A 15,219-nucleotide genomic window follows, 5' to 3' on the forward strand; every position below is an offset into this window, starting at 1 on the left:
ACTGTGCTGCTGCTGGTGGACAAGGTGGGTGCGCTTGTTGGAGAGGCGGAGCTTGGATTTGAAACCAAGGGGCTCTGGATAAAGTAGCTACACTCCGCCTGGTGGGAATGTGTGAGCCAAGTGCTATAAGAAATTACATCATAAATATTTGGTAACCTTGATTTCATACAAACATTAACTTTAGTCCACATGCCTATTAGAAGTACAGTATAGGTAACCCCACAGGAAATCAAACAATATCCTGAAGTATGAGCTCATAAACTTGCCATTAGGACCAGACACACCACAGACTAGATATAAAGGAAAATAATAATAATAATAATACATTTAATTTGTAATGCACTTTATATTTACGCAAATCCCAAAGTGCTACATGATAAAACAGGTAAGTGCTAAAAATAAAAACACATGGAGAGCATGAAAAAAAAAGGCAGTAACATCATCTTAAGGCCACTATATGTATCATTCAGTCCTCTAAATAAAGACACTTGGGATATTATATTGATTTCACTTTGGCAAGACATCTGTCCTACTATACAGTCAAGTATAACATGTAAGAGTATACCCCACCTGTTTGTTTACTGAAATGTTGAAACTTAAGACTAACTCTCAAGTCAGACGTTCTGGGTTCACAGGTTCTAATTTAAGGAAGTCTCTATCTGCTTTTCACATGACTTTGTGGTTGAGGAGATAAATAGAGTGTGTGTGTGTGTGTGTGTGTGTGTGTGTGTGTGTGTGTGTGTGTGTGTGTGTGTGTGTGTGTGTGTGTGTGTGTGTGTGTGTGCGCAGGATGGATGGGGGCGCTGCAGATGGAGACGCCACAGGAGGAGGTATGTGTTTGTGAAAGAAGGAGGGGAGTCTGAGAGGTGACCTCTGTGGTGCTGCTGGCCAGGTGTGGGCTGTCTCCTTGAATTAGTGCACTCATAACCATCTTAATGAAGCACGTCTCTCTGGGAATGAGCTTGCACACACACACACACACACACACACACACACATAATTTCTCTGCCTCTCTTAATTTCTCTGCTGTCTAGGTTAAATGTTCCTAAAGTGAGGGCCTGGAGCTTCAGGGGACCCTAAGAAATGTGTGTGTGTGTGTGTGTGTGTGTGTGGTGTATGTCAACCAGGGTTCATGAAATCTTTTTACCATTTGCTTTGTCTTTTTGACATGACAAATATTTTTTATCATTTCAACCCAGTTAGCATTTTCTGATCCCACAGTTCTGAACAGTCAGTGTTTTAGTGTCACAGCTGTCTGAATCAGCAAGATATAGACTACTGGTGAAAACTTGATACATGGTGTTACACATTTCACTGAAACACAAACTACACGATAATAAACTGAGTCACACTTGACAGGAAACTGGGCATCTTCTCATTACTGATAACTGATCTTGTGGAGAGAGAAAAAAGAAAGAAGTAACAGCAAGTAAGGGCATGTCAAAAATACTCAAGTAACAGCAATTGAACTTAAACACAATAAGAATAGACTGCCAAGATATAAAAAGTACCGTAAATACTATTAACATACATTTACATTCACATGCTGAATGCCATTGAATAGCCTACTACTGAATGCTATTACATTTGCTATTTTACTTCACTGTAACACTAACATGTTGGTTCTCTTTTTCACCCCTTCTCTCCATTTCCTGGTCAGAGCTAAACTTTGTGTGCCTCTATAGGCTGATCTCTTGGTTGATGGTCCCTGGACGGCTGTGAGCTGTCCAATCAGCTGCAGGGGGTGGGGCCGAGGATTCTCCTGCTATCATCACATTTGACAGCTGCTGCAGCAGCTCACATGACCAAACAACAATTACCTCATACATGTAGTACTCCTGCTGAAGGTGTTGCATTGGAGACGCCCGCTCCCTGCACTGGGCGAGCAAGAAGGGGGCTTTCAGATGAAATGACAAAACTCTGCCTGCTGGGATGATCTCTGGTGGATGAGCATTACCCTGATAGCCTGCTATAAGACCAACATTAATCACTGTGATATTGCTCCCATTGTGGTGTGTCATAAGAAGGTGGGTAAGCTTTAACTTCCAGTCAGTGCTGAGCGCAAGGCAACTACCAATCTGCTGTATCTTCACTAAAGCAGACTATCTGTGCTACTGTTTTACTGTCCTTCACAACATGCACATAAGTCTGATATTTTTACTCACACTTAGGTGCACATGAATCTGTATTAATGTTAACAAACAGATTTGGTATGTAAATGTAGTCATGCAGTGTAAAAAGGCTTTGAGCAAACCTCATAAGCTTTATTTTTCATTCTAGTCAAAATCTAAAAGTTATGTAGGGCACACAGGCACTTCTCACAAGCTGCCCATACACTTTTCTACCCTCTCCACCGGTGGAGACCAAGTATGGAAAAGGTAGAGTGACGATACACACGCCAACATGTGTACAACACGTGAATCGGGAGTACTGGTCACAGTGCTGACAAATTAATGCTGGTAACACTGGAGTGTGGGTTTGGTGGACCCAGACTGCAAAGGGCAATCTGGAAAATAATAAAATCAAGAAAGTACCTAGTTTTATGTATCATGGATGGTTGTAACACTTTTTAAAGAAGTGTTACAACCCACCCCACCTCTGTCAGCCAATGTTTAGCTAGCTGTATTACCATAGTGGTTTGAAATTAGAAAGGAAAAATGCATCACATGTTGCCTGAGAAGCTATATTTCAATCTAATATAAATCAAACAATTCTATCTGCAATAGTATAGATATTAAACAAAAACTAGTCTTGGTACTTTCTTACCTCAAAATCAGTTTTTTCTCTATATATTCTGAATATGCCTGTTTCCAGACTTGATAACCACCATGCCTGATCGGGGAGGAAGTAGGTAAATACTGAAATGATCACCTAACTCCTATCTTATCTCTATTTGGTGGAATTGGTGTTGTTACAACTCTCCCCATGTTAGAACCATACCCGGTCTCCCCTAATTTAATATATTTCATATGGACATTTGATATCCCTTTATAATCATAAGACATCCAGATTTTGTCATTCGATGTGAAGATGCAGCCACAAAAAATATATCTATTTGAATATTTCACCCACTGTGATATAATTTCGCTGAAGCTCTCAACCAACCAGACAGAGTCTCTGTGTGTTGTTAAACAAGATATAAAAACATCTCAGGAGCTTCTAAGATTATTTATTTATTTTTAGAACATTAACATTTGAAAGGTGGGTAAAATATGCTAACTGAAAGCAGGAGATATAGTTTGGGTGGGTTTGGCCTCTTACATTGTCATTTGTTTAGGGGGTCAGTGTTGCACTAAATCATATTTTCAAGCACTCACATTATGTTATATTTCTAAAGGGATATAAAGTGTATATTGGGTTATGTTATTTGGTGTTACTCAAAGGGACATACAGTGTGAGACAACAAATATACAGTTGTAGTGGGGAAACATCTACATATGAAATTACAGTTCAAACAAAGACCATTGACTCCAGAGCCAAGTTCTTCCCTAAAATCTCACACAAAAAAGGTTCCCTACCTGAAACACAATTCAGGTTTTTAGCTACCACCAATGTTAGACAGGCATTCATGGTCCCCAGAGAGTTAATCCTGATGACTTTGGTGATCCCCTGACTTTGTTCTAGTGCCACCATCATTGTATTTCAGAGATATCTCAACATCAGTTGGATGGCTTGCTATGCAATTTGGTGCAGTCTTTGTGTACATCGGGGATCCCCTGATTTTTCATGTTGGTGCCAGTACTTTATCCATCTAACAGCTTTGTTTTCTTTCCTATGAGTATTTCAGCTTCACAGACCTGCTTACATGGAATCTTGTGCATGAAGAACATTTTCTAAAAAGTGTTATATATAAATAATGAGCAACAAAGTATTTGTCTTCAGTCTTACCTAAATCACATAACAAACGAAGACTTTTCTCTTCAGGCAGACTATAACACCTACCTGTTTCGAGTGAGTGTATCTAGACATAAATGTGCTGTGTGCACACAGTGTTTTTTTTAACCTTTATTTATTCAGGGAGCTTCACTGAGAGTAACCTCTCATTTGCAGGAAGGCCCTGGTCACATTCACATTCAAATCTGGAAGCTGCCCAGTACAATCACAGCGTGGTCTGCTGGCCACTGAGCTACTGGAGCGGTTGTGGTTATGGGCCTTGCACAAAGGCACCTCAGTGGTGGTAAATGAGGGAGAGCAACCACTGCTTTAACTATTGGTTATATTTGCTTCACATAAGGCTCTACACTGTTGTTTTTTTAAACAATATGCTTATACTAGTTATCCTACCAATCTTGTATGTTAATGTTTATTAATCTACCTGCTTTAACACTGTAAGTTTCATTCTGACAAAATGTGATATAGTGAATATGTTGTCCTAAGTAATGCATTTCTGATGTCACCTTACCCATCCACATGTTTGTTTTTTTATCTCCTAGCTATATCAAGAACATTCCTATTACATTCCTGTAGGCAGTTATTCATGTAAAGCTATAAACCAATTATTTTTAAGGACATCTTTTGAAGGGCACATATTGTGTTCGTGCAGTGTATCAGGTTTATTAGGTTGAAGGGTCGCGCTGGCACATAACCAGATGACGTTGATGCCCAGGAGTTTATTAGTGAGCGGCTGACCTTATATATTGGATGACATTTAATATCAACTGTCTATTTCTGTATGAAGCTACATTTGGAGGTGGAGGCTTTAATAAAATATATTGGTGTGCAGCATTCTGCATTTCAGCATAGTCACCTGTAAACAATAATTGTAAACATATAACACGGCTGTTCAGTTTGGGTATTCTCCACAGAGACAATGATGTTTGAATGGAAATTAAATTGTGGTAATGTGTATTTTATGCACACTGAATGAATTTGGATGAAAATAAACATATTCAGTGCTGTAGTATTACATCAGTCTATTTGCAGAGGACTGCACTCTGGCCTGCAAGTGATTTGCTGTTCTATTTTAAGAAAGGCAAACAAATGCAAGAGCTCTTCACTCCCATATCTCCTATCCAGTTTCCAGATACTGTCGTCTAGATTGTATAGTACGCACGTATGAGCATGCAGGTAGACACATACACACTTCCTCCCTGTCATTGACCAACATCAGTCGCAGTCTGGACGTACAAACTGAGGAAGAGTTGGTAGACGAGAGAGAGTGGAGCAGTGCAATCATAAAGCGCTCAGATGAGCTCCTAAATTAGAGCTTGTGGCCAGCATGGACTCCCTGGGAGGGTTTGGTTAAATTACAGGCCATATTTCTAGTGAAGGCCAGGCTTCATCCCTGGAAGTGCCAGCAGCTGAGGACCATCACTCACAACCTGTCTGCCCCCAGTTTGCTCAACACTAGAGCTGTTAATGCTTGTGTGTGTGCGTGTCTTTGGTTAGAAGCAGTAAAACAAAACCATTTCTTAGAAACAGTTATTTTGCTTTGTATGTGTTTCAGTGTGTGTGCACACTTTCATGTAATCAAACAATTATCTAGCTGAGGAGTTTGTTAATCATTCTTTGGATCATGTGTGTGACACACAAGCAAACAGGCTGAAAAGGCGAGAAAAACTTTGTCTGCTGGAGAATGTGGGCCATGTCAGACATGTTGGTCATGCCAAAATGTCACTAGACACTTCCAGCCACAGATACACACACACACAACCCTTGTCACATGAAAAAATCAGCTGATTACAAGTGGAAGGCAACATTTCAAGAAGTAGGTATTATTTACTAACCCTGAAACACATGATAAACCTTATGTTACACACTACATGTTGAATGCTAGATTTGCCGTAATCGAGTGCAGATTTAGAGTAAATGTTTCTGTTGCAATCACTGCTGACCACAACAAGGTCAAGATGAGGAGACACAGGCAAAACCCTTTTACAGCAGACAGGGACAGCTGATTAGCACCACACATATTTCTTTCAAGTACGTATAATGGGGGAAGTAGCAATTTACTCGCTTTACTGCCTTGTACACTTATTAAGCGTGGGAGCTGTCAAAGGACGACATCATACTTGGCTTTGTTTTTGTCATAAAGGTAAACAAACATCAACATTTCCAGCTTGTATTTCAAAATGAGCACAATGACAGCCATTACATAGTTTTAACTTCACAAACAACATTATTACAATAGTTGTTGACAGTTTGATTATGGATGGGATTATGAAACAGATCACAGTTGCCCCTGTTGACTCGGAGTAATCTGCTTCAGTTCAGTTTCAGTGTGTGTGTGTGTACGTGTGTGTGCGTGTGTGGGCGTTTACCAGGATATTAATTAAACCATGTCTTTCACTCTGCTTAATTTAAATCACTCCAAAGTCCCTGAATGTGAAAACATCAATTCTAGAAATCAATAAATGTGAATCTAATGTGACATAATTGCAATGACCTTTTAGATCCATGAAATTGGATATTCACAATGACTGTATTGATCGCCTAACTTATCATCTAGCGCCACAATCAGTTCAAAATTTCAAACTTTGCTAAATCTGCTTGTCTACAGTTTAGTGCTGAGCAGGTACGTACAGCTGCCTGTCAAAAACCAGAGCGTATAATAATATTGACTTTAAATGTGGGGTATGTGATTCTTATGCAATTCAGGTCTTTTTGTCAAATTCATCGTATATCTCCTCACAGTTGAGATTCTCTATAGCTATTGATCTACTGAGAAAGGACACATTAATTTGCTATCACTGTGTCATACATCTCTGAATATTCTGAAACACATTCTTTTACAAGTGATTATTGCAAAATTGGCCTCACATTCAGAGACTGTTGTATCATCCAGTAACAATTTGGAAGGAACGGTGAGTACTAATTACGTCTAAATGGTCACATTTTCATTTCATTTTCTAATTTCATTTTGTGAGCATACAGGAATATAGCCCAAATGACTCTGAATGCCCTGATACAAGTAACAATAAGTAAAGTCTCATAAAATAGAGGCTGCTTCTGATTTTACAGGGTCTACAAAAAGCTTCATATGACAAGACTTCATAAAATGCTTCCATTGAAATTTGATGAGTTCATGGGGAGGTTTCCATCTTATAACCAGATTTTTTTATTTTTTTTTGCTGCTATTAATCCTGCAAACAAAACTCTTCTGTAAAAATAGGTTAAGGGTTGACTTATGGCTTAGTAACCAGATTTGTGTAAGACAGGGTGCAGAACAATTCAATATATCAGAGAGGATGGCAGAAACTTGAATTCAAAAGCAATACATTCTCACATTGTATGCATGTAAGACAATGATTAGGCCTACATTTTCAAAAAAAATGACTACAACTACCAAAATTACCGATATTATCAGTATCAGTCCTTGGAAATTCCTATTCAGTCAAATTCTACTTTGGTCTCCAGTATTCTTTACACTCAGCTGTCTGCATCTTGTTTATTGAGCATCATATGCCAGTGAACACCTGCCCGACACACGTCAGACGCCAACAGTCTGCTTCATTTCCTCTGTTGATCTATCTTTAGTGAGTAGCCTACAGGAGGGTGAGGACGCCGTTCCCTCCTGCATCCCGGCCTGTTGTGTGTTTTTTCTGGGGACAGGAACCCACGCCAGACATTAACAAAAAGACACCACCCTTCCTCTCATCTTGAGGATGAAGGCAGGAGGCCAAAACAGTATAAACAATAAGCTGATGCGGAAAACAGTGTGAAGTCTCAAGCCTAACATCCTGTTTACTGTCTTGGGATTTTTCCATTTCATGTTCGATGAAGAAATATGTGTTGGGGTCGTCAGGTCAGGGGAAAACATAAGGCTACACACAGGGCCGTTGGCTGATGGTTCGTCTTGAACTGATAATTTCGTCGTCATGGGGGACTGCATGTGGTTTAGTAAGGGAAAGTATGAGAGTGAGTGCAATTATGAGTGCAAAATTTATTACAAAATGACTCCGACTGGGAGAATAAACCAGTAGACTACAGAATGTTTGTGGAGCCCTGATGCTGGCAAAATGTAGAATAGCGTATTAAGTGTGTGTATGTGTGTGAGTGTATGTGTCAGCATACGTGGAGCAATCAACTGTAGCTAGCCTAAAGGGGTATATGTATTTTTCAGTGGCCACTAGTGGTGCGGTTTTAGATTGCTCAAACTCATGAGGGAGCAAAATCTGACTCACCGGAACACAGCTTTACACGGCATGCTGGAAACACATAGGCCTATAAACTAGGGTGACCAGACGTCACTGTTTTCCAGTTGTCCCCGGAAATGTCCGCGTTTCTACTGTGTGTTAATCATAGACTGTATAATCTGTTAACAGACCTGAAATCAGATTTTGTCTACTTATTGACTGAAAGGTTATTTCTGCCCTGAAATGACTTGATTATATTCATGAGTGTTATATTTGACAGATTATAACTCACCTCATACATTTTACCTCTTTAAATGCCTTTAAATGGCCAAAACAACACTTAAAATGCAGTATTCAACTTGTCATAAAGTGGCCGTAGCCTCTACTTACTGACTAAAAGGTGCTTTCTGCTTCAAAATGACTTGATTTCATTCAGAAGAGTCATATTTGACAAATTATAAAACAGAAATTATCCCCCTTTTTTCTTTCATGTATAATAATATTATATTTTATAATGACATACTGACCACCAAACCACCAAGTGTGCCCGGATTTCATTTCAGAAATCTGTTCACCTTACTATAAACCCCCACTGCAACATTACAGAAATATTTTATCAGCTTGACGTTGAACTAATCCATGCTTGTTACATGATTGACATTAATGTTACACTGACTGCATTTAGCCGATGTGATACATCAGCATGAGCTCGACTGCCAATAACTATTTGTGTATCTTTCACCAGAGAGACCCAGCAATGTCAGCACAGCTAAATTTACTGGATGAAATGGTAAGTGAGCTAGAATGACTAACATTACTGCAGTGAATGGGCCTTCCACTGTGTTGTTGTCCTGCTCCTTTATGTTGCATTATTGTAGATTATGTTGGTCACGTAAGATACAGAGACTGAGACCTGTGAAGAAGCTGTGTAGCCAACTCTGTGTTGGTTTTGTCGGGGTTTCAAAACAAAGTGGCGGTCTCTCCGTGACTCAAGCATTTCCGATGTTGACTGTGTTTTCACCCGACGCTGATCTGATTTGCGTTTGGCCTGAAGGGCTTCAGCACATAAAACTTTGTTCTTGGTTTTTATCCTTACGTGGAGTTGGAGTCTGTGTTGTGCTGGCAGTCGGTCATTTTTTGGTCTTGGTGGACTCCATGTCGGTGTTGTTACAGTGTGTACAAGTACAGATTCTGCAGACAACAGCACATGGAGTACATTTAGATGGTCATTCTTTCATATCTAAACAGGCCTATGCAGTTTAGTTTCTGTTTATATGAAAATAGACATTTAAAGTAATAACTTTAAATGTTATTCCCCTGTATGACATGTAGCAGTCATTTCACCATGTGAAAGGAGGAGAAGAATTTTATTTTTCCCAGCTCACAGGCACCATCTGCTGGTTGTGGTCCCTCACCTAATTTTTCTCCCAGCTACACAGCAAATCTGTCACATCTGGATACCAGAGGCATTCGTGTAATGGCTTTGGCTCTTTTCACATTAACGGAGCCAAATCTTGTTAGTTATGAATTAACCCAAAGTAAATTCTTGGATAACAAAACAAAGAAAACGATTTCATGGTTTATTACTCGTGATTTATTTGTATAAAAGTGCAGTAAATCATAAATAGAGGTTATAAATAGTGAAAAGTGAATAAATACATTGCCAAAAAGAAACTATAGTGAATATGGAATAAATAAAAACCATGTATGATTGTAGGATTTTGAAAACATGGATCCATTTCCAATTAGTTCGAACAGAGTTTTTTGACTTTTTCTATGTATGTGTCTCAGAAGCAATATAAAATGACTAAAATCAAAATAATACATATGATTTCTAATTGTCCATCATTAATCCTTTTCACAGAGTCATTAGCAGAAAGCCATTTTATCCCCAGTAGCATGACTGTCCAGTCCCTCTCCTCCCAACCACTCCTCTTCCAGCTCCCCCAGAATCTCTTGAAGGGACAGCTCAGGTAGGGGGGTGTGCTGGACGAGTGCTGGATGTCCGGACTTCCCACAGCCTTCCAGAGCGGCCCCGCTCCATGAATCTCCCACCTGCGAGTACTGACCTTCTGGAGGTGGGCTGTTCTCCAGACTGGCATCCCAGTAACCAGAATCCGGAGTGTCTGGAGTTGAGGAGTGGGAGGTGGAGCAGGGAATGTACATCTGCTGCTCTGCTGATCCAGGATACATGAAGGCTGCCTGACTGGACATTGAGCTGTAGTTTCTCATCTCAAGGGGAGAGCGGCACCACACAGGCGGGACAGGGGAGGTTTGGGCACCTGACTGGGACCAGAAGCCCCTCAAGGGTGGGCTGGAGCTACTTGCCAACGGTCTGCCCTGCTGGAGTCCATACATGGAGCCGTAGTGTCTGTGCTCCTCAATGGTGGAGTAGGATGGAGGACACTGTCCATAGTAGCAGGCTTCCTCCATCTCCTCCTTCACTGGGGTTGGGTAGGCTGGTGGAGGGCCCTGAGGTGGCAGATGGGCTGAGCCAACCTGTGGGCCCCTGCTAGCTACAGCATGAGGTGGAGGTGGAGCATCACGGACCGGGCTATCAGACTGCCACAGCGCTTTTTTTGCTCCTTTGCACTTCAGGGTGCGAGCTCTTCTGTTCTGAAACCACACCTGGACAGGAAAGAAAGAAAACAGGAGCTTAGATTCAGGCCAGATAAACAACAGATTCTGTCCAGTTAATCATTTTCTGGGTAAACAGGCACCAGTGTATTTGGGGGTGCGGGGGGACAGATCTAGTAGATGTCAGCTGTCAGAGCCTGTTGTACAGTCTATCAGTTCAAACAAGATCCTGATAAAAACAGCTTGTGTCATCTTTAAAGATAAAGAAATAAAGCGATAGTGTGATAGCAGTATCTACAATTCTATGCAGGATACATTTGAAAACAGAGCCCTTTTATGATAAGAAACCTCAGCGGAAAATGCCTTACAACACAACTATATCTCTGTGTCCTACTTATGCTTATGTGAAAAGCATGCATGTGTGTCATCTTGGAATGACACCAATTTCCAAATAAACATTTCCAAACTTATCTGAACTAACAATTTCACTGAGTAGTTAGTATTTTATTTTCATCGTCATCGTTCTGCTATATAAGGTAGGTTAGGCTGGACTGTTTACCTGAATGCGTGACTCTGGCAGGCCTGTGGTCTGGGAGAGGCTCTCTCTGAGGCTGATGCCAGGGTACGGGTCAGTCTCGAAGGTGGCGCGCAGGAGCTCCACGTGCTCTTTGGAGAAGCTTGTCCTCTTCCTGCGACTGGCGCTGCGGGAGGAGCCGCCGCAGGAGGCCACGGGTCTGGCATCATCTGAGGGAAGAGGAGACAGCAGGTTCCACATCAGACAGGATCCATACTACGTCTTTTCTTATTTCTACATAGGTTTTGGCTTCATTCTACAGCTATAACTAAACAGTAGACGTCACTGATTTGAGATACAGAATGTTGAATATTGAGAGTGATACATACATACAACTGCCTTGCCTTTTCTGTTTGCATGGTTCTGACGCTGTGCTATCTAAACTAATATATACACTAAAAATTACACTTTGTGAATGAGGAAGAAAAACAAGGATGGTGTTGTCATTCAGTCAATTATTATTATTAGAAGAAGGTGCTCATTAGTGCACAAGGTTTCTTTCCACATCACAGAAAAAGTTAGCATTTCTGGTTATCTATTATTTCTACTGCTACTGTGTTTTTTTTCACTGGTTGTACCAAATTGGGTTCTAATACTTGCAATTTCTTGAAGAAGTTTTTTTTTTAGCCCACTTTGGCAGTAGGTGGTACATTCAACAATTGCCAAAATGTTTGCACAACCTAATAGAAGAATCTGAAATTCATTAGAGGAGGCTTCTCTGGTTTTGGCACACGGCCTGGCACTACCTGTCTGAGTTATGCTGCTGCAGTACTACCCATCCACCTGGCACTGCAGGTAAGTTAAACAAACACTGAATTATTGCATCTAGTGACCGATCACACACACACAGTTTACACAAGCAGTCATGGTTGCAGATTATAAACAAATAAAGCAAAACAGACTACAAAAATCTTAAAAATTATAAAGCATTGCTCACCATTGCTAGAGTCCTTCCACATAGCAGCAGAATGAATGAAGCTCATAAAACAAATGGATTTCTAATGGACTTCTGAAGTGACACAGCTCAGTATGAATGTGTGTTTCTTCACTGAGAGTCTCTGGCTGTGTGTCCTGCTTGTGTCAGGGTACCTTTTATATTGATCACCTCAGACCCCAGAAGGCCATGGTAAAGCCAGAACAGAGTGTTGGGGTGGGGTGTCATTTTACTTTGAATACGGGTGGTTAACAGAAGTCCTCTGAAGTGGCCCTTCCACTCCCCGTTATCACCTAATCTCCATCAGAGCGGTGGCAAGGTCAATGGCAAATATGGCACAGCAGAATGATTTTGGGAGAAACAAAAGAAAGTCTCTCTGTGATTGTTAGCCCCATCGATACCACTTAACTAAACGACAGGAGGCATGTGATTGTTTGTGTTTTTGTGCAGCTCAGTATGTGAATACATAATATACTCCGGAGCAAGGCCCAAAGACAGAAATTCTTTATTATCCATGGTTTGTCTTTTCTGCTACTATTTTAATGATGATCATTAATGTATATTACTACAATGCTCATAAATATATATTTTGCTAGTTTTTTGCCAGAGATGTTCTGAAATGTGAAATGGCAGGATAACAAGCATAAATGTAAAAAATAAAGATTACAATCATATCTTTCTTAATATTTCAAGGGTGCCCTTTAATTCAAATTTGGCTCCTGGGAGTCATCTGATTAGTGTTAAGCACAAACATAGGCAGCTTTGCAAACTGTTGAACACTGATCAACCAACAATAGTCTTAAAGAGATATTTAACTCACAGACTTTAGCAAAATGCAAAACAGCAGCCTGAGCTAAAAACCAATCAGTGGCTCTTTTTTTCTTGTCATATGCAGAGCAGCTCACTGCTATCACCAGAGGAAAAACAAAGGTGGGTAATTATTCAGTGATGAATTGGACGGTTACACAGCAGCCTCATTAAACTGAATAGGTGCATCAAAGTGAGTAGCAAGCTTTTCAAATTGTTTAACATGTCCAGGCCTTGACCAGGCTGCATGCAGATGCTGTCACCTTAAACCTCAATATATCAAGCCATGTCATTACTTAAATGAAATATCATGTTTTATATGTTTTACATTTGCAATATATGTCTCCTCCAATGCTTATTTACTTATAGTCTTGACCTTTGACCTCTTTCCTGTTGGTTGCATTTAATGATTTCTAAGCATCCGCTACATGTCAAATGCACTGAAAAGGCAAATACTAACATACTGAATCTAAAGTCAAATAGTACAAAAGGGCAAAGTGCATGAACAGATTTACATTATTTGTAGGTGTATTAGAAAACAATGCAGCTTGAAGTCTGGCAGAGTTATCTAATGCAAAAAAACAAGCTAGGCCCATTTCTTTTTATCTTTATCTGGACAACTTGCAGAATCAGTGTCTCCGTGTGTGGAGACGGCTCCTGAAAGTCCAACCAACTCTCTCTATGCTTTGTCCAAATCCTATCAGATGTTATACAAATCGCTTTGCCAACTGTGGAAGGTGCCAAACTCAGTCATTTGAAATAATGATTTAAATAAATTATTGATATTCAGATTTAAAAATACTTGTACCATGTATTTCATTATCTAAAATTAGTCTAACCAAATAACAAAATGGGAAAGAGTCTTATCAATAAACCATTCCAGCAGATTAAACACTTGCTGTACCCAAGTTTACATACAATGATCGAGTGATTAAACTAAACACTGGTTCAGCATAAAGGCTATTCAGCTAATGCAAAATAACTATAAAAAGCTTTGTTTAGGCTAATCCTGCCCCTGTAGAGATCTGCATATTTGAAAAAGCAAAAAAGTCATCTGATCATCTTATCTCTTCATGTAAATTGCAAAGCATAATCATCCAAACAGGAAAGCTGCAGCGCTGCCAGAGCATGGCAGTGAATAACAGATTGGGTAAACAAATTCATTGCATTTTGGAAGTAAGCCTGTGGCTCGATAAAGTTGCACCTGGATGCAGTGCAATTTTCATGTTTTTGGCATTTATTGAGGATGAAGTTGGACGTGCACCTAAAATACAAACATTACATAATAATGTGTTACTTTTTAATTTGGTAGTTGTGGAAAATTACAAGGCAAGAGGACGGTATGTATGTTTTTAAACAATTATTATGAAACATATAATTCTTTTGCTATTAAGCATGTCATTTGATGATTTTATTATTAGTTAATAATAGTTTGGTTCTGTGTAGCAAGATACATGATTAAAACATTATCAAATATTAGAAATGCATTATACTTCATATGCATAGTAAGGCCTTGGATGACAGTAAAATATACACTGATTATTATAGAATGTATTAAGTTTATTAAGAGCATCCTCTCCAAATCCTTTATCTTTTGGATCTCTTGAATATTTGATTTTTTGTTGTGCAGCTGCACATCTCATTAACCAAAATTAGATATTTGTCATTATTTGTGTGGGAGTAGTCAAAACACTATAGGAGCAGAATTTCTGCTGTTTGTTCTATAGCCTACTATAGGCTTGAACAGTATACTACAAGCAATCATAGATAGTGTATATACTCTATAGATAGTGTACACTCTATAGTATAGTTATTAGAAATATTATAGTGTTATATAGTTTATAATGTGGTACTATATACAGTAGTCACCTACATCATATAGATATAGAGCATCTGTGACATAGCTGCACTATTTTAATTAAAAATACAGCAAATTTTCAACAATCTGGTAGCTGAAATTAGTTGAATATTCAGCCGGCAATCTGGGTTGTCACAGTATTACTAACTCTCTTAATATCTCTTTCAAACACATATATTTTGTCTTTTCCCCTAGTCTCAAAAGGACCCTAGTTAAAGATCAATAAAGAATCCACAATGGGAGCAACATCACAGTGAAATGTTATTATACTGTATGCTATTTAAATGTGTATATAGCAATGAGAAAACCCCACTGTGAGAATACCTGACAAGTTTCATAATACTTTGCCATTTATGTAATACTCCCCATGAAAAAAGACGACCCGCCTGCCATG

General features: G+C 39.5%; 1 protein-coding gene across 1 annotated transcript; it reads right to left on the minus strand.

The window, feature by feature from the left end:
- Positions 1-9,651: 9,651 nt before the first annotated feature.
- mxtx1 (mix-type homeobox gene 1) lies at positions 9,652-12,388 on the minus strand. The gene is made up of 3 exons (XM_038738106.1): positions 12,316-12,388; positions 11,212-11,396; positions 9,652-10,703 (listed from the first exon to the last, which is right to left on the minus strand). Exons 1-3 carry the CDS (start codon positions 12,386-12,388, stop codon positions 9,945-9,947), a joined length of 1,017 nt encoding a protein of 338 aa, XP_038594034.1. The 3' UTR covers positions 9,652-9,944.
- Between the last annotated feature and the right edge of the window lie 2,831 nt (positions 12,389-15,219).

The sequence above is a fragment of the Micropterus salmoides genome, unplaced genomic scaffold (genome assembly GCF_014851395.1).
Source record: "Micropterus salmoides isolate LMB-PRFRI ecotype aquatic unplaced genomic scaffold, ASM1485139v1 Ms_hic_scaffold_22, whole genome shotgun sequence".
In the NCBI taxonomy this organism is placed as follows: Eukaryota; Metazoa; Chordata; class Actinopteri; order Centrarchiformes; family Centrarchidae; genus Micropterus; species Micropterus salmoides.

Excerpts from the sequence above, each read along its gene's own strand:
- mxtx1 (XM_038738106.1), bottom strand. The coding sequence starts at position 12,388 with ATGACACCCCACCCCAACACTCTGTTCTGGCTTTACCATGGCCTTCTG. Across the intron at positions 11,397-12,315 it reads TGAGGTGATCAATATAAAAG|ATGATGCCAGACCCGTGGCC; the intron begins GTACCCTGACAC and ends CTCTTCCCTCAG. Across the intron at positions 10,704-11,211 it reads TGCCAGAGTCACGCATTCAG|GTGTGGTTTCAGAACAGAAG; the intron begins GTAAACAGTCCA and ends TTTCCTGTCCAG.